At 29.8% G+C, this 24,038-nt stretch overlaps 3 protein-coding genes and 1 pseudogene across 3 annotated transcripts; 1 reads left to right on the top strand and 3 right to left on the bottom strand.

Annotated features, from left to right (window-relative positions):
• Positions 1-862: 862 nt before the first annotated feature.
• On the top strand, positions 863-5,757 carry LOC137834828 (uncharacterized). The gene is made up of 9 exons (XM_068643037.1): positions 863-1,151; positions 1,238-1,321; positions 1,741-1,850; positions 1,982-2,032; positions 3,176-3,319; positions 3,390-3,479; positions 4,601-4,707; positions 4,830-4,914; positions 5,464-5,757. The coding sequence occupies exons 1-9, from the start codon at positions 1,040-1,042 to the stop codon at positions 5,560-5,562; spliced, it is 882 nt and encodes a 293-aa protein (XP_068499138.1). The 5' UTR covers positions 863-1,039; the 3' UTR covers positions 5,563-5,757.
• A 2,393-nt stretch (positions 5,758-8,150) lies between these two features.
• On the bottom strand, positions 8,151-12,389 carry LOC137834819 (G-type lectin S-receptor-like serine/threonine-protein kinase At4g27290; annotated as a pseudogene).
• A 5,622-nt stretch (positions 12,390-18,011) lies between these two features.
• On the bottom strand, positions 18,012-20,163 carry LOC137834827 (NADPH:quinone oxidoreductase-like). The gene is made up of 3 exons (XM_068643036.1): positions 20,023-20,163; positions 19,235-19,422; positions 18,012-18,506 (listed from the first exon to the last, which is right to left on the bottom strand). The coding sequence occupies exons 1-3, from the start codon at positions 20,099-20,101 to the stop codon at positions 18,177-18,179; spliced, it is 597 nt and encodes a 198-aa protein (XP_068499137.1). The 5' UTR covers positions 20,102-20,163; the 3' UTR covers positions 18,012-18,176.
• Positions 20,164-21,797: 1,634 nt separating this feature from the next.
• LOC137834826 (NADPH:quinone oxidoreductase-like) lies at positions 21,798-23,794 on the bottom strand. The gene is given in 4 exon segments (XM_068643035.1): positions 21,798-21,960; positions 21,962-22,256; positions 23,363-23,554; positions 23,629-23,794. Coding segments are annotated over 4 exon segments (624 nt in total). The 5' UTR covers positions 23,729-23,794; the 3' UTR covers positions 21,798-21,923.
• Positions 23,795-24,038: the final 244 nt, after the last annotated feature.

The following is a 24,038-nucleotide window of genomic DNA, read 5'->3' as shown; positions in this document are numbered from 1 at the left end:
AAAATATCATAATTAAATTGCAAACGCACATTAACAAAATGAGATTTTTTAATGTGCCTATTTGACTTTCTAATATATTCTTTTAAGTTATGTAAAATTACTTCAGAATATTTTATTTATTTATTTATAACTTCTAAGGGTTTTATTCTCTCACATTCCATTCCTGTTTATATCTAATTGATGACTGCAAATTCTTTTAATCTTAAATTTAAATTTCTTAAATAAAACTCAAATTTAAACAAAACCACATACAAATAAATAAATTATATAAACTATTATTTATTAAAAATATATTAAATTTAGAATTAATATATTTTAATATATCTACAATCAATAACAATATACAATCTAGATTTCCTACATTTGGTGTATACATATTATTATTTTTTATTTTACCCATAGAGATTCTCTTAATTATTTGATATATATATATATATTATTTTCTATTTTTGCCCTTAGTAATATTTTAAATTCAGAGGAAAGACATTGATGTAAAAAATTGAAAAATAAACTTTATATATTGAAATCTTTAATAAAAAAACAGAATATTGATAGAATTTACTTTATATATTTTATATAGAAAATAAGAATAAGTGAAAGTATATAACTAATTTTAAAATATAATTAATATTAAAATAAGAATATAAAATATGTAGGTTAAATGAGAAAATCTCTCTCTATATATATTATATAGATAACAATTTTTTTAATTTCACGAGAAAAAAAGTTAGAATTTAAAAATTTAAGAATCACTTTAAGTTTTTCTGAATTTACAAAATATCTTTAGATCCAAAGGTCTCAATAGGTTTGTATCTTCTAAACCCATATCATCCAACGGCATCCATTAACTGTATATATATTCTATAACTTCAGGTATTCGAGATCCAAAACGCAGGTCGTTTGCTCTCACGGTATCTCTTCTTTTCTTCACTTCCTTCTTCTCTCTTGTTCCCGCGCCGCGCCGCTCCGCTCCACAGCTCTTCCTCTTCGTTTTTCTCCATCTCAGAACGGTGCCGTTTCTTCTGTGAGCGTGTTGAAGATGTTGCGTAGAAACATTCGATTGAGGAGAGAGTATTTGTACAGAAAGAGCTTAGAAGGCAAAGAACGCTTGCTCTACGAAAAGAAACGAAAAATCAGAGAAGCGCTTCAAGGTTTCTGTTTCGTTTTTTTGGTTTCATATTCAATATTATTATTATTTATAATATAATTATGTTTTTTTTTGTTTTTTTTTTTGCAGAAGGAAAATCCATTCCCACTGAACTCAGAAACGAGGAAGCTGCACTTCGACGCCAAATCGACCTTGAAGATGAAAACACTGCTGGTAAGTGGTATTACGCTCTATCTTTCTTCGTGTTTTTTTTTGTTTTTTTTTTTGTAATAACTTAAAAAATGGGTTTTAAGTGTTTGTTTGGTTAATGCATATGAAGCGAATGTAAGAAGCAACAAAATGAAATATAGTTGTTCACAAGCTAAAATTAGCTTGCACATGAGTTACAAATAATATTTTTCCTTTTTATTTTTCTTTTGTAGAAGTATTTGTGGAGAAACTTAGCCAACTATAAACGAATTAAGTTTATAGAGAAGTTTATTTTGTTTTTCTTTATTGTTTTCTTTTATTGTTAGAAGTGCTTATGGAAGAATTTATTTTGATAGACCCAGGGCTATTTTTCTTCTGTGCGATATATCCTTTAGTTTGTGTGTTTCAGTATGGGGTTTGATGTGATTTATGATTGAATTCAGTTCCAAGAACGCACATAGATGATGAGTATGCTTATGCTGCGGAAAAGGATCCTAAGATTTTGTTGACCACTTCCAGGGATCCAAGTGCTCCTCTTCAGCAGTTTGTAAAGGTTTGCTTGCTTTTGATGTATTTGGTGTTTGTTTGTTTAATTCTGTTATTCAAACCAACGTTTCATTCTACTTTTTTGTTTGTTACTTCATGGACATCTTGTTTATTGTGATCTTCAATTCTTTTGTGCAGGAGTTGAGTATTGTTTTTCCTAATGCTCAGCGAATGAATCGTGGTGGTCAGGTTGGTGTCTTTTGTCCCATCTTCTGCATGTTTGTGACATTATGATCTGATTATTTGGTGGTTTCTTTGGTCGTATGATTTAGATAAGAAATTATGTTTGTAATTAGAAATAAGAGAGCAGGATAGGATAAGAAATGAGTGGATTCCCCAATTTACCTATAGATACCGTGAAGACAATCCAATAAAGGCATATACATGGCCCCTTGATCTTTCTGGCCTGTTGCAGAAGTGGTCTGCTAGATATACTTGTGCGCAGAGCCTCATGAAAGGAAACATGAAACATTTTACTGCGTTTTTTTGTGTTATTCCTGCCAAAGTGTCAGCTCATTGTGTGTACATGATGGTGAAATGATACTCCTAGTGCTTAGCAACTCCAAGAGTTTCAAATTAATTATTTCGTAAGAATGTAGTTGCTCAGATACAGTGTTTTTTCCAAACTAGATGTTCACACAATACATAGGTTTAAAAGGCTATGTGAGGTCTACAAATCTGCATATGTTAGTTTTACGAATTCTGTTGCTATCCAAACACAAAATCTTGACCTTGGAGTGAGTTTTGCATTTCCAAATTCCAAATGGTCTTAAAGGAACTTCTATCCATCTATCTGGAGAATGAGTACAAAACTGAAAATAGGATTTGGTAGAAGTATATCAACCAAAAGAATTGAGTACAAATTCTCAATTGGTTAGAGAAAAACTGTAAAGAATCTCAGTCAAAGAAGATCATAATGGATTTGTACTCATTACATCCCTTTTCATTACTTGCCTGTCATTCAGGCCTGTGAAGTTAATATAATTTAATTTTCGATAGTATGTATGCTTAGGGTCTTTCTATGAGATACACACTTTACTCCTCTTGCTTCTTGTTAAAGAAATTAATATTACACAGCCACAATTGAAGGCATTGCATGAATAACACCCACACAACTAGGTTCTATTACTAAGCCTGCGCATCTCTGCTTCAATTTAGTGCATTCATTAAGCCATTGTTTTCATCTATAGGGTCAGATGGCTTTCTGTAGTTAGCATTATTTTCAACTCTATTGCTAAAACAATTCTAGACTTCATGAGCAAATTGCGTAGTGGTGTTTTTTTTTTCTGTACCAATATTTTTATGTTTATGCAATCTTCCTTTTCATTTCAGGTTATCTCAGAGATTATAGAATCTTGTCGTGCGCATGACTATACTGATGTTGTTTTGGTTCATGAACATCGTGGTGTGCCGGATGGTTTAATTGTTTGCCATCTACCATTTGGTCCAACTGCATATTTTGGATTACACAATGTGGCAAGTATTAGTCTTACAGAGTTTCATATTGATTTTAGGGGACAATATGCTAATCTGTTGTTTCGTACAGGTTACAAGGCATGAAATTAAAGACAAGAAAGCCATTGGAACTATGCCTGAGGCATATCCACATTTGGTTCTTGATAACTTCTCATCTAAGGTATTCATACTAAGTTTCAATGACAATAATCTGTTGCTTTGTCTCTGGACCTTTTTGATAACTACAGGTCCTGCAGTCTCATTGGTTTTTATCTTATTCCATAATGTAGTGATTGGAGTTCAAAATGATTTTAAAGTATTCAAATCTGTATGTAAAATTAACTGGTTCAGGCTATAATTGGCATGATATTATTGACTAAAACATATTTACATTGTACTGGATGGATATTAAATTCCGATGTTGATATGCAATTGTCATTATTTTTAAACAGTGATATTAAACACTCATTGAAGCCGAATATTATGAGCATGTTTTATCATTGTAGTGTGTTACTATCATGGCATTGCAAGTGTGGAACTGTGCAATCTGGTTGTGGTTTGAGTACCTGTACTTAGGTTGTGGTTTTTGCGTTTGAAAGGTTAATTACATATGAAATTCTTATCTCTCTCTAAGTGTAGACAATAGCATAGATTAAGTGTTACAGGAATGAGAATGTTGTGATGCATGAGGAGTCAATATATTGAGAGAGAATAGAAGTGGCATCTACTGAGAAAAGGATTGTAGAACCATACCCAAAATGCCATGCTACTATGATGCCCAAAATGTTGGGAGCAGTACTGTCAAATGAATCTGAGTTGAGAGGGTGTGCTGTCATTTGTTTGAGCACTAATTTGTGTAGAAGTTATACGGCTGAATTTTTTCAGTTGCATCTCTTGTACCTATGTGCCTTTGACATAAGAAATTGTATTAATGAGATTCAAACTCCAGTTCAGATTTGAAAATAAAAGATGCTCAATCACTATTTCATTACTGTTTTATGATCAACGAAGTTATTTCTTATAATATATTCTTGCATCCTTTTTGTATAAAAAAGGTTTGAGAGTCTGCCAAGAACCAGTTTACCTGTAAAGGCATTAGTAATTTATCATTTATAATTGGCATATAGGATTGTTTACCGTGGCCTTTCCTTTATGTCCTTTTCTCTTATCTCTTGACTATCTTTTTACAAACATGCTTTTCCCAACTCAACTTAAAAAAAAATAATTACTATTGACTACATTACACTGCTAGATGAGTGCTGACTGCGCATCTTGATTGGAATTCTTTTGGACATTAAACAGTTAGGTGAAAGGTCAGCAAACATTCTCAAGCATCTTTTTCCAGTGCCAAAACCAGACACTAAACGAATTGTCACTTTTTCCAACCAATCGGACTATATCTCATTCAGGTTAGTCAATGCATCCAATTTTGTGGGTTCAACCTTATCAATTATTTGTGCAAGTTCTATCAAGTATTAACTTTCGCTGGTTAATTTGTTTTCTTTTCATTTAAATTGTCTGTTACATACAGGCATCATATTTATGAAAAGCATGGGGGCCCTAAATCTATAGAACTGAAGGAAATTGGTCCACGGTTTGAGTTACGGCTTTATCAGGTTTGCCTCATACTTAAGCCCACTATTGATTAAACAGATTTTTGCTACTAGGATTTCAGGTTTTGCTTAAAGCTGCATAGTGTAGTAATTCTTTTGCATGGACTATATGATATCTTTCTAATATGTTTTCATAGGCTTAATTGTGCTTTGATTTCGTATTGATTTATTTTTTATTTAAATGCTATAGTTTTGTAACTTACCTGTTTTTCTAGACCATGAATGCGGCTACACGACAGGACCTAGACTAGTTCAATAAGCATTATCACTTTAAATTGTGATTAAGCATTGCTTTTTAATTTTTGGAAACAATGTGTGAACCACTGGCTATTTAAGTCTCTGGTATCATAGCCGCTTAAAGTGGATATTTTGCTCCCTAACATGCAAGATTAAATACTATCACAGTGGTTCATACTTTAGTGATTTCTTTTTTGGCTTTCATTATTGTCACATTCATTGGATATCTTTAATTGAAACTGGCCTATTCCTCATACAACATCTCTGTTAAACAAGTACTCTCAGTTCCTGATGTTTTCAAAAACTTTGTTGCAGATAAAGTTGGGAACGGTGGATCAAGCTGAAGCTCAGATAGAATGGGTGATTAGACCTTACATGAACACAACTAAAAAGCGGAAATTTCTTAGTAATTGATGCAAACATTGTTATGAATTTTGAGCTCGCATTTCACCGACTGTACTTCCAAGGACATGTAGTTTATGAGGTTGACAAACGAACTAAACTTTTTTAAATGAAATTTATATAACACTTTGTGTGAGAGCAAATTATAAGCAATTGAAAATGGAAAGGTACTTGCTTACTTCTAGATGAAAATATTATTTTTTAGAATTTAATCTCCACATGGGCATGTTGTTTGATTTTATATCTTGAGTTTGATATTTCATGTCGGTCGTTGAATTCATTAACTATGTATTAATGATTTTGTATTAAATGAAATGTTTTACTAAAAAGCAATAGGTCATGTAACGGTCCATATTTTTCAGATTTTTGTTTTATTGTGCAGCTTTTGCTTTTGGTGGGAAAGAGTCTTAAAATATTTAAATTAATCAAAACATTTACTTTATTATACTGTTTTTGCTTCATTCCATGGACACGTTGAACTTGCATTATATTTTAAATATAACCAAAAGGTTATTTGATACTGATTGACTAAAGCATACACACACGGTATTCCTAAACAATGATTCCTTAGCTAGCAAACCCAGCATTAAGATCGGATGTGTTGTAAAGTAATCGATAAATTGAAATCTATTACTAACATTAAAATATATCGAATATTTTTGTTTAAGTTAGATTTTCAGATTTGTTTACGTCAGATTTTCAGAAATATTTTCTAGTTAAATTTAAAAATCAAATTCAAGATTTTATTGATTAGATTAAGTCTAGCAATAAGCGCACAAAGAAAATACCAATAAGCACACAAAGAAAATATCAGTATTAAGTAGAAATAGAAAATACCAAGGTCCCAATAAGAAAATATCAATATATATATAACATAGTTACGGGAAAATTTATCAAAATTCAAAGTGATGAATACAAGTTGAAAGTGAAATTGCCAAAATGGTATGAGTTTGACTTAAACTTGTTTTGTCCTTTTCCTACATGTGCTTTTTTTTCACTCATTTTGACTTTTCTTTCATGTGCAACCTTTCATGGCATAACTTGGTTTACGTGAGAATCTTAGCTAAATGTGCAAAGAATCACTCCATTGCATAGTTGATTCAAACACTTCATAATCCTTTATTTCAAAATTTGGTGCTTTGATAGAGATTCTCTATAATGTTTTCTATTCACTTATGAAAGCATGACACCGTATAACTTTTTAGTAATTATTTATGATATATATTCTTAATTTTTTAATATACTTATTGTGATATTATTTTTAGTTTTTTCACTATTATAAACAAAAAGTGATAAAAAAAATAGTCACAAATAAAAACTAATTTTTCTTGTAGTAGTGTTGTAGTGTGTTATCATTACCATGATGAGCTCATTTCAATCTCAATCCTTTCTATTTCCAATTGGTTCATTCTTCTCTTAATCACTTTACTTTTCAATGATGCCATTTAGTTTTCTACATTTCATTACTTTCTTTTATGACTTTCTAATTTTCTAGCTTGATTTTTGGTTCTCTGATTGAAATTTGGTTTTCTATGATTTGAATGTTTTTTAATTGTAATTAATTTTGTTTGGTGAAATTGTCTTAATTACACCGTGAATTGGATTACATAATGGTTGTAGGTATTTTACGGTGGTGTACACTCTTCTTTAATTGCATTGGAGTTTTGTGGACACTAAATAATTTGAGTAACTTTCATTTTAATTGTGTATCGACTTGAACTCTCTAGGAAAAGTTATGAGTATTTGAGATTTTTCTTTACTAAATTTTTGTATCTCAAAATATATAACTATTCTATCAAATATAAGGAATCTATTATCAAATATACACTATAAGAAGTTTCTATAAAAAAAGCATTAGGTAAAAAATCAATTTCTAGCTATTTTAATAACGTTTACCGAATCGTGTGAAACTACAAAAATACACCAAAATAGATAAAACAAATTTAGAATATGAAAAATAAATATGAAATACAAAATGGTAAATATAAAACAAAACAAAACTAGAAACACAAAATCAATGGAGATTTCATGCATTGTCGTAATTGAGATCCCAAAAAACAGCCACACAAATATAGAACACCTACCTCAATTACGCACTTGGACCAAAAAAAATTCCAATATAATCAAAGAAAAAATCTCACCACCACCAAACATTCATATTTAGACCACAAGAATTTAGTTTGAACGAGTTAGTCTACTTTGACCCACCCCATCAAGTCCACCAAAGTCATCATACTAATTCATATTAATGGAATGCAATAATTTATTTTAACAGACATATAAGTTAGGAAATATTTTCTTTTAATATGTTAACAAAATAAAAAATTTAAATATATCATCAACACAAGTTTTATTGTGATTTATGGTAATATATTGTACATCATCATGTAAAGTGGATTATCATAAAAGAAATAAAATAAAGTTTGATGTACGTTAATTTAATGCGAATACTATGAAAGAGATATTGTCTTTTATGTTTATTATAAATTTGATTGGATTAATTGTCTTTTCTATTTCATATTATTTCATATTGATGACATGTTAACACAGAAAAACCCTTGTGGACACTGTAAACAATCTTGGTGATGACAGAGTAATAAGTTTTGCACTTAAAAAATTTAACTACAAAAAATGAAGAACACATACAACATATACACAAGTTTCTGCACATTTGAACAGTATTTCATTTATACATCTATATCATTACTGGAAAATGATGTTCTATCTAGCCCCTAAGGATGACATTGAAACTTCATTTACTGAAAAACTTTCATATTGCTTTGAAGATCCAGTGTCAGATTTATTATCTTTACCTATATAGAATCCAGGTTGGGTTGGTTTTGGTAGTAACTTCTCGCCATTTAACATCAATACAACAGATGACATGTTAGGCCTATTTTCTGGATTCTGTTGTACACACAACAGACCCACTTGAATACACCGTAATATTTCTACAGATAAGGCTGCACCATCTTCTAATATGTCATCTATTAACTCCAATGGCCTTTCTTCAATCCATAATCTCCACGCCTAAAAATGACAAAAAGGCATAAAAGACTCAGTTCTTTCCCTACTCAAAATCTAGTGAACTTTAAGCTTAACTTAACCCCATAAAACCAACTCATGAGGTGAGGTTTACATCTACTTATATACAATAAAATGTCTTAATCTCTAGTCGATGTGAGATCTCCAACACATCCTTCTCACGCCGAGAGGGACAGATCGTGCGTGGGATAACATATTATGGGTGGTTCGATAATGACCCGATAGCGAGTGACCTGATAAGCTCAACAAACACTCCCTAGGATAGGCTTTAAATGACTCTGATACCATATTACGAAGTGGACTTTAAGCATAACTCAACCTCATAAAACCGACTTATGGGATTGAGTTAGGCTTAAAGTTCACTTAATAATATGGTATCAGAACCATTTAAAGCCTATCCTAGCGAGTGTTTGTTGGGTCTATCGTGTCACTCGCTATCGGACCGTTATCGGACCACCTATAATATGTTATCCCACGCACGAGCTGTCACTCTTGGCATGAGGGGGTGTGTTGGAGATCTCACACATCGACTAGAGATGATGACAATTCATTTTATATAAGTAGGTGCAAACTTCATGAGCCGGTTTTATGGGATTGAGTTAGACTTAAAGTCCACTTTTTAATACTAAGGTATCAAGAAATAGTGTATGAAAAGATAGAAAAATATATTATCAAGTATCCACTTCAAGCTTACATGGCCTAGAAGGTTGAGAAGATGATGGTGAGGGTCAAGAAATCCACGATTCTTCCTCCCACTAATTATCTCAATAACAATTACACCAAAACTGAAAACATCAGATTTGGTTGAGAAAGAACCATGCACTGCATAGGCATATAGCCACTGCAAAACAATATCAAAGTAAGGAAAAGTGGTTGTGTAGCAGTATAGGCATATAGCTTTGTTAAACAAAAGTGAAGTTTCTTACTATGTTCCCATCACTCTGTTTGTTTTTTCTTCAGCTTGATCTCCTCCAAATATTCTTGCTAATCCAAAATCTGATATCTTTGGAATCATATCGTTATCAAGAAGAATGTTACTTGTTTTGATATCTCTGTGTATTATTCTGAGTCTAGAATCTTGATGAAGATACATAAGACCTCGAGCAATTCCCTCGATGATTTCCAAGCGCTTGGTCCAATCTAGTAATTTGCTTTGCATTGTATCTAGCAACATTCATTTTGTCAAGTTCGCATGGAAATAACACCAAAGCAAAAGAAAAATTTGAAGGGTGTGAAAGACCAAACCAAAAATAAAGTAATCCAAGCTTCTGTTGGGCATGAATTCATAGATCAACAACTTCTCATCTTGTTGAATAGAACAACCAAGAAGTTTTACAAGATTACGGTGCTGAAGTGTTGCCAACAACTTCACTTCATTTTTGAACTCCTCAGTTCCTTGTCTAGAAGTTTTTGAAAGTCTCTTAACTGCAATCTCTTGTCCATCTACCAATGTGCCCTAACAATTATTTTGGAAAATTTGATACTTGACAAATCAGTATGAATATAACTTGGTAACCAAGAATAAATTTGACCACCTACCTTGTGTACTGTTCCAAAGCCACCTTCTCCTAACTTGGTTCTGTTAGAAAAATGATTTGTGGCAACATCAATGGTTGAAAAATCGAATATTGTTGGTAAGCTGTCCTCTTCCTTCTCCATCATGTGCTTCCACGAAATAGCTTTTTTCACTACTCCCAATATGGTAGGGGACATGAATTGCTTATAATTAACATTATATTTGTGCTTATAATGTAAAGCAGAAAACAAACTTCAGAATTGAAAAATACTATTTCATTTCAATGTTGTTCTTTCTTCATTATAATATAAAATACTATAAAACTTGTAAAATCCTCACCTGGCTTGGGTAGCTTCATCGCTTTTATACGCTTTGAAGTCGCCCACAAAAGAATTGTTAGTCCAATTATGAATGCAACAAGTCCTACTAGAATCCCTGCAAGCCTCTTTGGATTTAGGTCCCTCTTATTACTTCTTTGATCTGAGGAATGAAATCAATGTCAATCCACAAGTAGCTCTAAGCTTACAATTCAGGGAAAAACAAAAAAGGAGAAAGGCATGTTATACAGACAGCTTCAACTTGGAAGCTAATTTGTAATCTTTAGTTCCAACTTCTGACACAGGACTATTTTTGGCCATAGTATGCTTGTTGATGGTAAGCAGAATCTAGTATTGTTATAATTTCATTCAATTAGTTGTCTAATAGAATTTACAAATTTGATGGAATGTAGGTTCTCGAATAGAGTTGGAACCAAGAAAACGATTCGGACTAGTAATACACTCTCTTGGTTCCAACTCCGTTCGAGAATAGAATGCAATTCTGTGATGGAAACTAGTAATACTCCATTTCATTCCTTCTTTTCTATTAATTCCAACTTAACATAAATTGTATTTACACCAAATCTGGCAAAAAGGCATAAGATGGAATTGGAAATGAAAATACCACGTTCAGAAAATGGCAGTCGTATATGAATTTCTTGTCCTCGAGCAGTGTGAGTTCTCATGTCCACAATGTCATGGAACCAAAGCAAGCAACCACTCCCACCATCTCTAATATCTGAATTTGTATATGCAGTACAAGAGCAGTTTCTCAAACACAATGTCTCACATTCCTCAAGGCTCAAGCTCCTGTCAAACCAGGAAGAAGACGTTTCTGGCAACTTTATTCCTGTGTACTTCTTAAACCAATCTCCATAATCACAACTTAATTTTGTTCTTCTCACACAACCACTAGACCAATCATGGGGATCCCACTTTGCCTGAAACTTTGATGTGAAACCTTGCAAACATTCACATATTGGAAGATCATTACTGTTGCAGATAGTGTTGACACCACAAGCTGCAAAATATTCACACTGGTCTATTGGATGAGTGCTTACAATATCCCAACTTTGTTTTTTGTTTGACCACAGAGAACGCTCTGTAACCCCTGTTGGATTGAGCTTGAGCATTGTTATAGTAAGCAATGAACTGTTCAACGTTTCATATTCATAAGAAACCCCTTTGTCAGTGAACTCCAAAGAGAAATTCAAGAATCTGTGCATTCTGTCCCAACAAACTCCACTGAAATGATAGCCATTCCAAGGCCCTGTGCTGTAGAAAATATTGGTTCCGGTTGTAGTAACTTGTTGAGGAAAGCCCCTTGTATCGATCTTATAAGAAAACTCACCTTCAGCTGGATCTTCATAGTCCCTCCAAGACGTGAGATACTGACATGGACCAGTTACAAAATCACTTTTCAGTTTCATTCCTGCAAGGAAAGTGTCTCCAGGATAATCAAAGCTTTGCCACAAGAGATTCTCTGAGCTCTCTCCATCTCTCACAACAAGGTTTCCTGAATCTAAAAGCTGCATAACTGGTTTCACTGCAGTTTTTGATGAGTTGGAGGAGGACCACACTATGCCTCTGGAGCCATCAAGAATGAGAAGATCTCCTTGTTGAGTAAGTTTGAGAACTGGTGTTGAGTTTTGTACTGGCTCATTCCTGTTGGCAACCCACACAATAGTCCTAGGTGATATGCTCTTGTACCATATTCCAAAATATTGTCTTCTTGAGTTTCCAAAGTCGAAAAATCCTGCTTCAAAGGTTCCTGCTGAAGAAACAAGGGTGTCATGATACTGTATGGAGTGATTTGGGGTAATAGTAACAGTATCTTGATGAGAGGAAGTGGGCATGAAACAAAAGAAAGTGGTGTAAATCATTAGCACGAAAATCTTTTGGCTTTTCATTGTGTTTCTGTAGTTTTGTTATGGTTTGGCTACTGCTACCATCATCCTCTCAATAAAATTCTATATTACAGTCAAACTGGTTAGTCAAATCTGATTTTTTGTGCATATATCAAAATTTTCATTTGAAATTGATTCTAAATGCATTGGCAAGCTAATATTTTCCACTTGGTTTGGTGTATTGGCTAAGGGACCACACGTTAAGCCACTAAAGTATTGATCAAAGAAATAGAAGTTTTGGCAGTGACAGAAAAGTTGATTACTCCTATTTCATGCAACCTTCACCAGCCAATTTCTTTGACAACATCTTAGGATTGTGTTCCTACAAGGTTGGGCAAAACAGCAAGTCTGATTCGTTTAGGTTCGTTTTGTCTTGCAACTCAATCTTGGCTGGTACAGTTAGAAACCTAACTTTTTATTAGTTTAAACATTCTTAACAAGTTGACAATTACAATCATCTATTGCACAACTTTCCTATTACAAGCATTTCAACTCAATAAGAGCAAATCTTGAATTCAAAACATATATCAAATCAATTATACTAAACGTTTTCATTTTACCAAGTTTCAAAAATTAATTTATAATAACTTTCTATTCCAAAACTTTGTCCAAGTTTCAATCAAACCAACCATCCATCATTTATTTCAAAGCTATTTACAAAAGTGTCATTCACGTCGTAATTCGATACATCCATAAACTTACTTATCCAATTTCCTATTTTCGTATTACTCAACTTTAAGCATAACTTAAGTACATAATTCATCAAAAATATTTTTTTTCTTATTTAATATTGCAAACAATAATTAAAAAGGACTAGAAAAACACCAAAACTCAAGAGAATTAGAACAACATACCGAATAGTTCAAAATTTCAGTAAAAACCTAAACTAGGTTTTTAAAATTTAGGAGTTTGCAATAATTATTTCTGATTATTTAAACCCTTTTAATTTTGGTTAAATATAAAAAATTATCAAATTTAGAATTAAACATTTGAATTGTATATATGTCCAAAACTTTCAATAACACTATTATAAAATCATTAAATAGAAATTAATTTAAAAAAAAATAATTAGTTACTATATTGACTAGACTAGATACTATTTTAAAGACTAAAAAAATATTGATATGTAAATTGGTTTCTATTATTGAAAAATTATTTTTAAATTGATATTTAATTAGCTATTAAGATTTTTTGCTACTAATTATTTAGATTATAAAGTTGGTAGTTAATTAAATAATAATTTATAAACTATTTATCAATAATAAAAACTAATTTTAATATTAATTTTTTAATTTTTAAAATAATATCTAATTTAGTAAATATAGTAATTAATTATTTTGGTGTGTTGGTTTTTATTTAATAATTTTGTTATATTATAATGAAAAGTCAAGATATAGGAGTGTTTTGGACCACCAAGACTTCAGATGTTGATGTGTAATTTAAAAAGTTGAGTATTATTTGGGCCAGAATAAAATTATATATCTACCAATCATCAATTTAGTCTGGATATATTCTCTTTCATATTTCGTTTTCAAAATATTAAAAATTATTATGAAATCTCTTGTTATTAAAAAATTATAGCAAAAAAAATATTAATAATATGTTTTTAGAATTTTAAATTTGTGTCAAATTATCTAATAAGCCTAACGTCCAAAACTACGACAAATGAATAGTCTAGTAACAAATCTTCTAAGTATAAATAAAATTTTCAAAATTCACATAAAAATGTACAGAAACTCATTTCTTACTAATTTTATAAAAAATATTAATATTAATTATAAAAAATTATATGCAAATAACATCAAATTTAATTAAAAATTATCAAATAAATTTTTTTATCACCTTCAAAAGAATTTGAAGTTCCCTTTATTATAACTATATGCATATATATAATTATAAAAGCAGATATAATAGTGTTTAAGTTTTAAATAAAACATATAGATGTAGATAATGTAATAATTTATCATTTTATTTTAATTTTTAATTATTAAATAATATAAAATTATGCAATAAATATAAAATTATAAATCAATATTAAATTGTCAGTTAATATTGAAAAATATAAAAATAGCATTCATTTCAATAGCTTAATTATTTTTTGAAAACAATTAAAGTATTATCAAATAAAAATTAGGAGAAGTCTAGATCCTAAAAAGAAATTGGATTTACTTTAAAAATATCGGTAGAAATGACAAAAATTTGTAGGTAATATTATTTTAGGAAATATAATTTCATATTACCTACTATACTCATCAGAAAATAAAAATTATTATTATTTTTATTAATATTATTAACAAAGTGCTCACAAGAGAATTGGAATAAATCTCATAAATAAATAATTACTGATAAACTTTGTAAATATGTTAAGATTATTATTAAACTTGTAATAAATATAAGTATTATTATTATTATTATTATTAATAGTAGTGATTAATAATTTTACTTAATATTGAATTTATTGATAAGTATAAATTTGTAAATAATAATTCAAATAATATTGAATTTATTTATGGATATAAATCTATACATAATAATTCATATATAACATTAAGTTTACTTATAAATACATATCTATAACAGAAATTGATATATAATAGTGAATGAATAAAAAATCGTTGATAATAATTCATAAATAAAATTGAATTTGATTAGAATGAATGAATTGTTTTAAGTACTCTCCAAACCCATTGAATGAAAAAAAAAGAAGATAGAATGAGATAAAGAAAATGAGAAATGTTATTAATGGAGAAGAAAGAATAAGAAAAACAGAGTTATTCTATGATTTGCAGCAGCATTCTATCTTTAATAAGAATAACAAAAGAATGATGAATTACCAACACTCTTCCACCCTATTTAACGACCACACATGTCAATGCAAAACATTCCCTCAACACTATTTTCTACTTTTTCATTCCACTCTTTAATCATTTCATTCCACTCTTTAATCATTCTATTAATATGTGAAGATATCATCATGACAATCTCGTGATTTTCGATGAAATTATTTGTTAGGTGAACATCTCAATTTTTCGTTCGAACAGTTCACATCCCTATAACCTTAATTGTGAAAAGTAAATAGATTGGAGTTTAAAGAGGACTCAATCCTTAACTAAAAAGATGTTTAAAACATTTTTAAGATTTTAGACTTTGTTGTTTTCATTATAAAGTTATAAGATCAAAATATTTTTATTTGTATTCTTATTTTTAGAAGGACATAATTTTTTCCTTTATCTAAATGTGTTTTTTCTAATATTTATATGGTGGGTGATATGATCTTTCTTCATTATCTTAAATTTACGCCTCTAATACCTATGGTGAGTGTTTTTGGAAAGGTATACCTAAAAAATTAGGTATATTAATAAATGTTTAATTAATGAACAATACATACTTTGGATTGTTATATTTATAAATCTTTATTTTGTCTTTCCTTTCCTTGAATAGGAGTAAACTAAGTAACCAAATTGTCTCTAAGACATTATTAGAGTTTAAGTATATAATTATTTGCCTAATTACAAGTTATATTATTGAGGTCGAGATGTTAGTATTTATGGATCAAAATCATCTTAACCAATAACAATAAATTTGTTCCTTATATTCGAGAAGCTTTCGTCTTTAAGAGTGTAAGTCCATGTATATACTTTTTTTTTAAAAATAAAAGTTTTTATGGTAGACAGTACTATGCTGACACTTCAAGTAACAACAATTATTTGTCATCACATGAAAAAAATATTATTAAAAAAGAAAAAAAAAACAAAAATATGGGGACTAGACCAAAACTCATATGTTAACAAACACGATACATAGGTAGATTATAGTTATTCATAAAGAATTCTAAGAACCGACTAGATGGTGGCCTATTATACCAATGAAAAGATTCTCTATGAATAAATCCTAAATTAGTCAACTTATCAGCACACACATTCCCTTCACGAAAAAATATGAGTAACCCTAAACCTGATTTTTGCATAGTGATTAAGACAAGTATTCCATCGATTACAAAGCATCCAAGGAACATTGGTTCTAGCAGTAAACGCAACACAAACCAAAACAGAATCACATTCTAGCCAAACATTAATAAGCCCCTTCTTTTGAGCTTTCTCCATAGCATGTATAACCACAAAGTTCATGTATATACTTAAAGATGTGAGAATTCAAGATCAATATCATTTCAATACTAAAAAAAATCGTATATCTGGTGGAAAACATGACAATTCATGGTTGCTATCATTTTAACCCTCAAGATGACTCATGTATCTATTGAGAAATGTGACAATTCATGGTCAACATCATCTTGACCTACAACATTGTTTTTAGAAGTAATCAATTTTGTGCATATAGTTGATATCTTGATCATAATTCACATATTAGTTACCTCGTGGCCCAAGGTCAAGGTATTAAATTTGTTGAAATTTAGAAAAGACCTACTTCATCCTCTTTTGGTGGTGGTATAATAATCATGTCGTGAAGATGATTTTTATTGGAAGCGAGAATGTCTTTATGTGTGACGCTTAGATTTGAGAGATATGAAAGAGAGTTGTCATCTCTTTATTTTTATAAATACACAAGAGATCACTCGTACAGGGAACCACTTACAATATTTTGAGTATGAAAAGTGTTGAAGAGTTTACATTGACTAGAAATAAAGTTAAATTATACTATAAGTGAATATAAATCTTACCTTACAAGTTAGTTTAGCAATATTGAATTAAACTTAAAATTTACTTGCTAATATGATATTAGAACTTATCTTTGTGAGGTTTGTTAGGTCTATTGTTTAACCAACTATCACTTTATTGTCAAACTACCCACAAATATATAATGTCATACTTAAGATATATATTCCTCAACCGGAAAAGATATTGAAAAAGTTCATATAAAAAAAAGGATAAAATTATAATATATAAATAATTATAAATTTTACCTTACAACTATGTTTTGTGAAGTTGATTTATATTTATAAAAGGAATGATACCTTGATACCAATTATATTCATTTGACCCTTAAATAAATTATTATTTTACTATAATATAATATTTAAAAAAAGAAGAAGTTGTAGAGTAATTATCTTTCCTATTTGCAGTGTAAAACAAAATTTATTCATATTTAAAAGTCTATATTCTAATAAATGTTAGATTCATGATTGTGATGAGTCCATAGTGGAGATTATCTGGACGAGTAGAAATTGTTCTTTGGCATTGGTGATAAGATGACAACGCAAACAAACGAAATTTAGGCTGCTCAATTTGTTATCTTCAATTATTTGCCAAACAAATATATCATTTTTCCCACCAAAAACAAATTTATAATTCATATTATAACGATGGTTTTAGCTTTCTAGTACAAAGTTAACCACACTTTTTGGCGCACATATAAAAGACAAATGTTAATGACACTAGTTTATTCTTTTTAAATAATAAAGGGTTTTGGTGCATCTCTATCATGATTAAAAACGAATCTTTAAAGTGTTATTCATAAAAAAAATTATGTGTGTCAAATTCTTAACCAATGTTATGAATAAAATCTATTAGAAAATTGTGTATAATTTTTTAGGTTATAACGTCCAAAAACAAGTTTTGTTTTAAATAATTGTTCAACAAGAATTTTAGTTTATGGTTCTATAAAATAATTTCTTCAACTTTGTATGATTAAAATACTTGGATAACTGAATTCACAAAATTAAAATAGGAAAACTGAAATTGGACATTTGAGATACTAAAGAGCAGAGTTGATACAATTGAAACTACAAGATTAATATCATATAATTATTTTAAGTAAAACAGAAAAAGAAGGGAATATAGTTAAAAATTGCATAGCTTATTGCAACAATTTTTTGGAGTTGGTTCAATTTTTTGCTTGAAGTCTTAGGGTGAATGCCTTCAAGGAGAGAAGGATTTCCTTCAACCTGTTCTTAGCATCTTCATCAATCAAGTCACCATCACTGTTGAACTTTGGTGGTGGCTGGAATGCATTGATGAAGAATTCAGGTTTGTTGATGAAATGAAGATCCAAAAACACTCCAATTTGGCGAAGATGATAATGTGATTTTGCTCCACCATGGCCTCCTCCAGCACTTACAATGGCACCAGCTTTATCAGCCCAAACATTTGGTGGTCTTGATGCCCAGTCAATTGCATTCTTTAATGGACCTAACATTAAAGAAAAAGTTGTAACCTAAGAGGTTTACGCGTCTCTTAAATATTATGTCTGTGTCACACACATATTAGACATCGACATTCGTACTATATGTATTGGTGAAGTGTCAAATTCAAAAAATATTTGTTGGATTTCTGACAATTCTAGTACAGTTATAATACAATCTTAAAAATAAAAAAATACATTAATTTTCAAAAAACATAAATTTATTATATAATTTTTTATTATTAATTTATATAATTCATAATTATATAATATGTAAATTCGTGTTTCGTATTTTATTTTACATTTTAGATATTATACGTATCTCCGTATCTGTATCAAATCAATATCCATATCAATATCTATACTACATAGATTTAAAATTAACTTATAAAATCAATCTTATAAAATCAACTTATACTTTAGATTTAACTCAGTTATATATGTTAATTATATGTTATAAAATATATTTTTCTTTAATCAATATAAGATCAATCAACACTACAGCCAAATTGTAACTGATTTTCTAACATGGGTGATATTATTTTATATTGCAAATTTGATTTTTCAAAAACTATATAATCTGAACAGAAACCTGAACATTTCTGTTGATAAAGAATGCTTTTATAGATTTATTTACAAAGATTATTTTGAAATGAATTTATTGCAAAATCTTTTTGAAATGGATTCATTGCGGAAAACAATCCAATTTGAACCTAAGGAAAAATTATATTGAGTTAAATCTGGTGATGATAAGAGAAGACAGAATAATTGTATTCAGGGGAAGCAAAGAGAACGCCATCAGCTGCAGCAATCTTGTGGCGAAAAGCTTCAACTTCTGAGGGAAAAGTTCCATCGTTCTCAAGATCAGTGTTCAGAAAAGGCAAATCTGAAATATCAATGTACTCAATTTCGATTCCTTCAACCCCTCCTCCTTTGCTTAGCTCAATAGCTACATCAAATCAAAGTTTTTTTTTTCTTTTATATCAACCATAACAAATAAATAAATGTGAATCACTTCGAAGGTTCATCAGCCCTTATACAAGAGATATAATATCCAACATCTAACAAAAACCACAAAACCAACAAACAAAAACACTATCCATACTAAAAACCTAAAATACATCCAACCAAAGTAACAACACAGTTCAACCTATGGCATGGCAAAACTTCCATTTTCATTTATCTGTCTAGTTGATTAATTAGACTAACTTATGATTAGTGGATAGTTACATAATATTAATAGTTATTGGGTCTGAGTTAACTTCATTAAGTCAAGAAGTCTAATAGAAGGCTATAGATAAGGTAATATTCTCATAAAGAGTAATAACTTTTCTAATCTAAATTTACTAAACACTTTTAGTATCCAAACTGATTTAAACATTGAAGTGTCTTTACAGATATTTTATCCATCATCCAAACTGATTTAAACATTGAAGTGTCTTTACAGACATACTTCACAGTGAATGGAGGAGAAAAGACCATCAAACATACTTCTGGGATTCTAAAAACACAAATAAAGTGATGAAAAAGAGAAAGGGATGGTAGGAACCAGAACGAATGAGGCCGGTGTTGTAAGAGCCTTTCCGGAGGGAGCCTGAGAGCGCAACCACCTTAATCACCGACGCCATGTTCTGTTCTTTTGATGTGTGTGAGTCAATGTTATGATGTGTGTATATATATATATATAATAGAGCAGTAGAAAATATTTATTTAACAATTTAATAAATTAATATTTTATTTTTATTTTTAATTTAAACAAATAAAGGGTTATTAAAGGAAAGTGGATTACTTTTTGTGTGTAAAGAATCTTTATTGATATATAGTAATCATTCAAATCAATTATGTTGAGGTCAACGTTGTTAATGACGACCTTTTGTACTACTTTGAATTCAATTTTTTAGACTTTTAATATAAAAAAATTGTATTGGGTTGGTTGGAGGAGGCTGCTATAGCACAAAAGGTCGTCATTTATATCTTTAGCTGCTAAATTTTTTATCTTCAATTATTTGAAGATTTATATAATTTTTCCCACAAAAAACAAATTTATAATTCATATTATAGCGATGGTTTTTATTTCAAGTACGAAGTTGACCATACTTTTTCCGCACACTTATATAAAAGACAAATGTTAAAGAAACTAGTTGATTTTTTTTATTAGAAAGGATTTTGATGCATCTTTATCATGAATAAAAAAGAATCTTTAATATTCATTTTATAAAAATTAATTTGGTATTATCTTTAAAATGAAACAAAATTAAAAACAACAGAATTTGAAAACTAAATTTAAGAAAAATGAAAAACCAATTCACAACATTCCCTGCAAGGAAATCATGAAATAGAAACCAATTTTTAGAGATTATAATAATTAGTTACAATAGGAACTAAAATAGAGACTATTTTATAAACTAAAAAAAATTGATTTCTAAATTAGTTTCTATTATTTCCTATTATTGTTAAATAGTTTCTAAATTGGTATCTAATTAGCAACTAATGTTTTAACTACCAATTATTTAGTTTCTAAATTTGGTAGCGAAAACCTTGGTTGCTAATTAGATACCAATTTAGAAACTATTTAGCAATCATTTAGAAACCAAATTTCTTTCTAGTTTCTAAAATGGTCTCTAATTTAGTTACTATTGCAACTAATTATTTTGATTTCTACAAATTAGTTTTTATTTTATAATTTTCTTGTAGTGATTGGTTTAAGTAATTCAAAAGAACAACTTCATGAAATCATAAAAATTATAATCAAATTAAAATATCATTCCATCTAATTTGTATATAATTATAAAATAAGGAAATATAAACTACAATCACAAAATATAAATATAAAATTAGAAAGAAGAAGAAACTTGAAACTTTAAAATATTAGTACAAAATTCAATTCAGAATTGATTTCGTGAGTTATAAAGTATAAATATAAAATTAGAAAGAACAACAAACTTGAAACTTCAAAATGATTAGTACATAAGTCAGTTCATCATGAATTGAACATATTCTTCATAGATAAAGAATGAAGAATACAAATGAGAGAAGAAGATGAAGAAACAATTCAAAAATAAGAAAAAAATATGAAGAGATCATTTCTAAAAATGAAAAAACTAACAAATGATTTCAATATATGTGATTAGAGTAGGTTATATCAATAAATTAATTAAATATGTTAATATTACAATAAAAATAATCTCTCTTTATTTATTTTCAATCAAATAACCTTTTTTTTCACTTCATTTCTTATATAGTTCTCTCATTTTCTTTTGTTTTACACTTTTTTTTCCGAAATTCTTTTCCTCTGAATTTCACACACTTTTTGGCTCACATGTATAAAAGAAAAATGTCAAAAGACACTGGTTAAAAATATAGTGTAAAGGACATTAATGCATTCTTGTCTCTGCAGATCACAGTTGTTATGCAGTCATAAAAGGAATGAGCCAAAATCCAAAGCTTATTTCAACAATATTTGGGAATGATGGTTGTTTCAATTTTTCCCTTGAAGTCTAAGGGTAAATGCCTTCAAAGACAGAAGGACTTCCTTCAACTTATTCTTGGCTTCTTCATCAATCAGGTCACCATCACTGTTAAACTTTGCTGGTGGCTGGAATGCATTGATGAAGAATTCAGGTTTATTGATGAAATGAAGATCCAAAAATACTCCAATTTGGCGAAGATGATATTGTGATCTTCCCCCACCAAAGCCTCCTCCAGCACTCACTATGGCAGCAGGTTTACCAGCCCAAACATTTGGTGCTCTTGATGCCCAGTCAATTGCATTTTTTAGTGGACCTTCAATAAGTCAAAGTATACATGCCTTTTACTCTGGTTTTCAATCTCTTATTCTTTAGCAATAAGGTATGATTATAACTAACAAGGACACAGTTACATTAAGATTTCAATTCTTTGTTTCAATTCTTTGTAATGAGGTATGATCATAGTTAACAAGACACAATTACATTATGATTTCAGTCAAGTTTGAGTTTACAAGCAAAAATAAATTTTGAGTCTTGAAAGACAATACAAGAATATATACCAAATCCTGTCACTTTGAAATATATTTTACACCTTCAACTCAAACAGTTATTTACCTACCACCACCAATAATAATAACAAAAATAGATTACAATAACACTTCAATTTTTTTTCTACTACATGTAATACCATTTTTTTAACATTTACAATAATCAATATAAACATGGTTATATTCTAAAACAATTTAGGGGTTAATGTAATGAATAAAATGTCAACATCACTAAAATAATTAAACTTTTTTTTCAAGTCTCAAATACGAAATCCAAAAAGAAAAGAGAAGAAAAAAACAGAAAAGATAGTGTATTTTAGTTTTTGTTTTAGTTAAAGTCTCTAAGGTGATTCCAAGAATTCATAGACTATTTACTTGACTAACTTTAAAAAAAAATATCTCTAACATTTTGTTCATATCCTTCTATTTTCTTATTTTCAAAAAATCACTCTTCAACATAACACAACTCTCATACAGAATATCTTTCATTATACTCTTGAAAATACTAATCCTGCACATAATTTTCAAGGATATAACAGTTGATTTTATATCTTATGACCTAATAATTATGTGGTAAGTATAACAATATTGGTAGGTATAATTCCCATGATGTAGTCTAGTCAAAGTCCATTAAGTAATTTCCAAAACTCAAGTCAAGAACATTTGAAAGTGTATTCTCTTTATCTTTATCCTCTTGTATGTTACTTGCAGAGAATTTACTTGATTAACTAGCCCTAAAAAAACTTCCAGACATTTGGATAATTTCTCTACATTTTTCTATTTTCAAGAAATCGCTTCACAATCCCTAAAGAACAACATGGTATCAGTATCACAGAAAATGTTTTAGCAGTATTTTGGGGAGGTGCAGAGGTACCTGTGACAGAGTAATTGTATTCAGGGGAAGCAAAGAGGATGCTATCAGCCGCAAGAATCTTCTGCCGAAAGGCTTCAACTGCTGATGGATAAGTGCCGTTTATCTCAAGATCCGTGTTCAGAAAGGGCAAAGCCGAAATATCAACGTACTCGATCTGAAGTCCCACACTGCTTGCTTTGCTCAGTTCAATCGCTATCAAACTCAACCCGAAATAAATTAAAAATCAAAACGAATGAATGAAGTTAGAGTGTGTTGCAGAAACCAACCAGCGCGAACGAGACCTCTGTTGTAAGAGCCTTTCCGAAGAGAACCGGAAAGCGCCGCCACTTTAATCACCGACGAGGATGCTCCGGCCACCGCTGCCATGTTTTCTTGCTGTGTAGCTTCTTTCGTTGACTTTAAATAGTGACGAGGGGAATGTATAACGAAGAAGCAGGTAAGTTTTTGCTCTTTATAGACTTTCTCAACTAACATGCTAAACAAGATACTAACATTTTCTTAACCATTAAATTTTAAATAAATAATAAATTGAAATATTTTTAATAGAGTTCTTATTGAAAAAAATTGAAAAAAAATATTTGTGTATTTGACTTAGTGTTCGCATCTCTTCCAAATTACTACATGCCATTCTTCATAATGTTTGAGTTGGTGATTAGGAAGGTAATATAGATTTAAA

Source organism: Phaseolus vulgaris, chromosome 5, assembly GCF_000499845.2.
Source record: "Phaseolus vulgaris cultivar G19833 chromosome 5, P. vulgaris v2.0, whole genome shotgun sequence".
NCBI lineage: Eukaryota > Viridiplantae > Streptophyta > Magnoliopsida > Fabales > Fabaceae > Phaseolus > Phaseolus vulgaris.
This window is presented reverse-complemented; position numbering and strand designations above follow the sequence as displayed.

Bases quoted from the DNA above. Each gene is read 5' to 3' on its own strand.
- LOC137834827 (XM_068643036.1), bottom strand. From the start codon at position 20,101: ATGGCGTCGGTGATTAAGGTGGTTGCGCTCTCAGGCTCCCTCCGGAAA. The intron at 19,423-20,022 runs GTTCCTACCATC...GATTTGATGTAG, and splicing joins CACCGGCCTCATTCGTTCTG to CTATTGAGCTAAGCAAAGGA. The intron at 18,507-19,234 runs GTCTTCTCTTAT...TAAACCTCTTAG, and splicing joins CCCCTGAATACAATTATTCT to GTTACAACTTTTTCTTTAAT.
- LOC137834828 (XM_068643037.1), top strand. From the start codon at position 1,040: ATGTTGCGTAGAAACATTCGATTGAGGAGAGAGTATTTGTACAGAAAG. The intron at 3,320-3,389 runs GCAAGTATTAGT...TGTTTCGTACAG, and splicing joins ATTTTGGATTACACAATGTG to GTTACAAGGCATGAAATTAA. The intron at 4,915-5,463 runs GTTTGCCTCATA...ACTTTGTTGCAG, and splicing joins TTGAGTTACGGCTTTATCAG to ATAAAGTTGGGAACGGTGGA.